The sequence below is a fragment of the Cariama cristata genome, unplaced genomic scaffold (assembly GCF_000690535.1).
Source record: "Cariama cristata isolate BGI_N322 unplaced genomic scaffold, ASM69053v1 scaffold21831, whole genome shotgun sequence".
In the NCBI taxonomy this organism is placed as follows: domain Eukaryota; kingdom Metazoa; phylum Chordata; class Aves; order Cariamiformes; family Cariamidae; genus Cariama; species Cariama cristata.
This window is the reverse complement of record NW_009597816.1, coordinates 342-5,287: the sequence shown is the minus strand read 5'-3', so window position 1 is coordinate 5,287 and position 4,946 is coordinate 342. Positions and strand designations below refer to the sequence as shown.

Below are 4,946 nucleotides of genomic sequence, written 5' to 3'. Positions count from 1 at the left end.
GCTTCGAGCCGGCAGGTTTTCCCAATCGGATCTTGAAGCCCCGTGGCTGGACCGGCTCCGTCTCGAGGTTCTTTGTGTCCGTGATCACGCGAGTCCCATCTTTCTCCTGAACCCCTCCTTGCTCCCAAAGGCAATTCCAGCAACAGCTGACATGGGAAAAAAAAAAAAGAATATTTTTAGTTGAGCTCCTTTTGGTGTGGTTTAATAACGGGTTGCATGGCCCCTTCCTCGCAATATTTGAGCCAAGTTTTTTCTTTCCTCCTCCTAAATCCCCTCCTTGGGGCTTTTTCTCCATTTAAAAACTGAACAAAACCTGCAAACAGTTTCTTTTCATTCCCCGCCTCCCCGACACTGATTCTTCCCACCATCGCCGATAGGTTTATTATGATTTTTTTTCCCTCCCCTGGCTGTGTCTTTGGTTCAGGAGGTGAGGAAGGAAGAGGAGAGGCTTTCCCTGTGGGATGAGTCTGGGATGAGCATCCCTGCCGGAGGGAGGACGCCGGCTCTTTGTCCCCTTTCTCCTTAAACCTTCGCTTAAGCCAGACCCAAACCTCAGGGCCAGAAATCCTCACCCGACCGCAGAGCACAATCCAAGGCCAAGGTGAGGGTCTCTCCCGTTTTCCCTCGCAGAAGCTCCGGGGAATTCTCCAGGCACGCAGCCCCTGCGCTCCGTGCTGGGTCTCGGGGCGGGCTTCTGAGCTGCCGAGCTCACCTTTGCACCCTGGATATTTTCAAAAGTGGCTTTTTTTTAATTTAAAAAAAAAAGGGTAATTTGAGGTACTAAATAAATTAAACTGACCTTTGCATTGCTCGGGGCCAGCTGCCACTGCTCCAATGGAGGAGGAAGAGGATGCCCGCGTGGCCAAGGGAGCTTCTGCCGTGGAGAAATGAAATGAAAACTTCATTTTTCTGGCTGCTTCATCCCCTGCGGCGTCTCCCCGAGCTCCTCGCCGCTCCCCGTCCTCGGTCCCGGCCGTCCCTTGAGGCAGCACCCTGGGGTGGGTGCCCACCTCGCCGCCTTTGCCTTCTTTTCCCCCAGCTCTGGGGTGGTTTTGACCGTAAGCACCTGAGGGAAAGGGATTTTTAGAGGATATTTGGAAGGTTTGCTTTGGAGGGAACGGAGAAACAGCGGAGATTTTGGTGTTTTCCTCCTCCGCTTTTTCCCTGGGATTGCGTGCGGGATTGGCATCGTTAAATCAGCTCCTTAATTGGGCTGACGCTTCCGCTGGTTCAACAGCTGCTTTTCCCTCCCGCCTCCCCCCTTTAGCAACAGGGTTCAGCAATACGCCGACAAAAAAAATACCCCCAAAAGCCGTATTTAAACCCAAGCCATGGTATCCGTGGGCCGAGAGATTGCACCTTGCTCGGGGGCTTCACCACGGCCCCGGTGCCGCTGCGGCTTTGGCATCGGCGCAGCTTTTTTTGGGGAGGGGAAAAGAAGGGCACTGGTGGGGGTTTGGGTTTTTTTGGCTTGAAAGATGCTGGAGGCGATGCGGAGCCCAGCCCTGAGTTTTATCCGGGTGCTGGCAGTGCCTCCTGCCCATTTGCCCCCCGAAAACCCTCTGATCCCCCTCCCTGAGGGTGTCCCGGGGTTCCCGTTGGCCAACGTGCCGGTTGTTCCATTGCCGTGAGAACGACGGTTGGAGCAGAGGAAACACAAAGCGGAGAGGAGGTGGCCAACGGGGTGGGTGCTGGGCACCCTGGGGAGGGTACGGGGCGTCCTGGGAGGGCTCCCGGCTCCAGCCTGGCCCTGGGGACGGGGACGAGGGGTGCCCTGGGCTCGGTTCAAAAGCAGAAGTGGTTGGTGTTGCGGTGATCCGAAAGGACGCGGGGCGATGCTCGCCAAGCCTCACCAGCTCCCAAAAATTCCTCACCCAAGCCGGTGCCGAACATTTCCCGGCTTTCCATGGGGAAGCCGCCTTTTTTTTGGAGTGTGTTGGCATTGACGAGGCATTAATGACTCTCAGAGCAGAATCCTACGAGGGCTTATTCCCTTCCTACATCTTGGGTGGAGCCGCTGATCCGGCGTTGGTGATGAACCGGTAACCCCCGGCGCATCCCGACGTCGTTTTAAGCTTTAGGTATTTTTTAACGAGGGAGTTAACGGGACCGCCGAGCCACCAGCAAAGGTTATTTCACAGGTGAAGCGTGCGGTGCTCGGCCGTGCCGGGGCGGTGCGAGTTCCTTCCTTTATAAAACTGGCGTCTCCTTTTGGTTTCGGTTAATTCGGTTACACGTTGGTTTAGAATGAAAGAGTTTGGTTGGGAGGAAGCTGCAGCCGTCGCCCTGCCCAACCACCTGATCCCTCCACGACGACCCAAAAATGAAAGGATATCATTAAATAATATTAAATAACCGCGCACGGCTCTCTCCTGCAGACCAGGCGCGGGGAGGATGGGCTCGCCTCCGAGAACCGCAGTAACGCGTCGGCGCTCGGAGGCTTTATCTGGAGTGGGGAGAGGCTGCTCTTAAGAGCCAGGAAAACCTTTCCTGGTTATCCCGAATGGTGCTGGCTTATCCAAAATGCCGTTACAGCTTCTTGTCTTCTCCGCAGGGATGCGGTGAGCCTGCCAACAGCTCCGGGGGCCGGCGCCGAAGAAGTGGTGGCAAAGCACCCCCCCTTCCTTGCCATCCGCCAGCTCTCCATGCGAACCACGGCCAAATGGACGCGATCGCCAGCACCGGCCTCAAGAGGAAGTTTGAGGATGCGGACGTGGGCTCGCCGGGCTCTAACTCGGACGACGAGATCTCCAACAGCGACAGCGCCGATAGCTGCGACAGCATCAACCCCTCCAGCTCCACCGGTTTCATACGTGAGTGGTCGGGGACGATCCCCGTCCGTGTTCCCAGTCTCTGGGTGCCTCTGCCGTCGAGCACGAGGTCCCTGGATGTGGGGCTGGCTCCACTTTTCCCCTCTTCATCCCTTGTAACCCGTTTGGGATGATGAGCAGAGACCTGTTTGCCAGTCCCATGAGTTCAGGTCGTGCCAAACCCCGAGGAATTTCAAATATTAGACCCCAAAAATGAGTTGGCCGAGGTCCACCCTGCACATTTTCTATTCCTCCTCCCAGCATTTGCCCCTCCTGAAATATCTCGGTGGCTGAACGGGGTGTAGGGGTACGGGGATTAACGGGGTTGGCGTAAGTGGCATTGGAGGGACGAGCACAGCCCGTGCGTCACCCAAACCCAGCTCAGGGCCACCAACACGAGCCTGACCCACTCCTGGAAACAAAATCCACTTTCCAGGGGGGTGGGAGGTCTTTGTGTGACATCCAAGGGGTTTTGTTTTGGGGTTTTGTTTTTTTTTTTCCCTTAACAACCCCTTTCTGCCTTCCCCCACCGCAGCCACCTCCATCCTGAAGCGACAGAAGCAGCTTCGCAGGAAAAATGTCCGCTTCGACCAAGTGACCGTCTACTACTTCGCCCGACGCCAGGGCTTTACCAGCGTCCCCAGCCAAGGCGGGAGCTCCCTGGGCATGGCCCAACGCCACAACTCCGTCCGTCGTTACACGCTCTGCGAGTTCGCCCAGGAGCAGGAGGTGAATCACCGGGAGATCTTACGGGAGCACCTCAAAGAAGAGAAACTCCACGCTAAGAAAATGAAGGTATTGCCGGGGAAGCAGGGTTGTCGCTGGTGAAATCTGGGCGATGCCGCAGCTGGGAAATGCCTCGCTGAGCTTTGGTGGAGCTCGAGCGTAAGCCAGGTCGGAGGAGAGAGATCCAGGCTGCCAGTTCGCATCGGCTGGGGATGGATTTAGTGCCGCTAAACTTTTCCTTGTTATTTCTTTTTTTTTGCGTCAATGCTGTGCCCGCACACAGGGCCAGCCGGGCAGCGTCAACCTCTGCCAGGTTTGGAGCTGTCTGCCAAACCTCACCAGGTCCCTGCGGTAGAAATTCCAGTCTGGGAGGAGGCAGCCAGGCTACGTCGTCAGGGAAAGATCGGGATCTCGGGGAAAGATCGGGATCTCGGGTGGCTCTGCCTGTTTTCCAACCCATCCCGGGACTGGGTTTGTGCCCCGGGGTGTTGCCGGAGGCTGGGCTCTGCTCAGCGGGGTGCTCTGCAGAGCCTGTGATGGAGCTCCTGCTGCTTTGGGCAAAGGGACGCAAATCCAGCCGGCCTCCTCTTTATTTTCTTTATTTTTTAATTTCTTTTTTTGAACGTAGGCTTTTCCACCGGCTCCTCAGGAGGCCACGGACCTCTCCGTGATGCCTTTCAGGGGGCTGGGGACCCTCGTGTATACTCAGTGCCAAGACCTGGGGGCATTTGAGTGTGTGGGGAGGAAGAGAGTTTGCAGGACCAGAGCAGGGAGGTTGCAGGATCCGGCTCTGGCCCCTCCATTGCTTTTAAACCTCATTTTCCCTGGAGCGGGGGATGCTCTGCCGCTCCGCTGCCGCCACCGCTCTCCCAGGACTCCGGTATTTTAAGCAGCAGCGACCTCCTTTTATCTCGATATTTGCAGACTGCCGTAGCAGAGGGAAGATGGAAGAGGGATTCTCTGCTCTGGCTTTTTTTCTTATTTAATTTTTTTCCCCTCCTTTCTGTTACAAACTGCCGTGAGCTCACCCGCAGTGTGGCTGGGGGGGAAATCACACCAGGACGGTTCTGTGCCGGGGGCTCAGCTCACCGGGCTGGACCCTGCTGGGTGCTGGGGGGCGAGGGAAGGCGATGGGTGGTCGGTAGGGGAGCAGAAGCCGGACGGAGGGACCTACATCCTCCATCCCGCCTCATCGCCGGGGTTCGGCGTCTCCCTGGGGTTGGGCTTTGACTCTGCCCCACCGTCCCGCAGCTCACCAAGAACGGCACAGTGGAGTCGGAGGAAGCGGACGGGCTGACGCTGGAGGACGTCTCCGACGATGACATCGACGTGGAGAACGTAGAAGTGGACGACTATTTCTTCCTGCAGCCGCTGCCTACCAAACGCCGCCGAGCTTTGCTGCGAGCCTCC

The 4,946-nt window shown here is 57.0% G+C and overlaps 1 protein-coding gene across 1 annotated transcript in view; it reads left to right on the top strand.

Annotated features, from left to right (window-relative positions):
• Window positions 1-2,662: 2,662 nt before the first annotated feature.
• Window positions 2,663-4,946, top strand: part of CSRNP2 (cysteine-serine-rich nuclear protein 2) — a gene marked incomplete at its 3' end in the record, with an annotated part of 2,409 nt that continues 125 nt past the window's right edge. Inside the window, exons 1-3 of the mRNA XM_009709065.1 lie at window positions 2,663-2,813; window positions 3,346-3,605; window positions 4,788-4,940. Coding sequence (XP_009707367.1) covers window positions 2,663-2,813; window positions 3,346-3,605; window positions 4,788-4,940 — 564 coding nt within the window. The remainder of the gene's footprint in view (window positions 2,814-3,345; window positions 3,606-4,787; window positions 4,941-4,946) is intronic.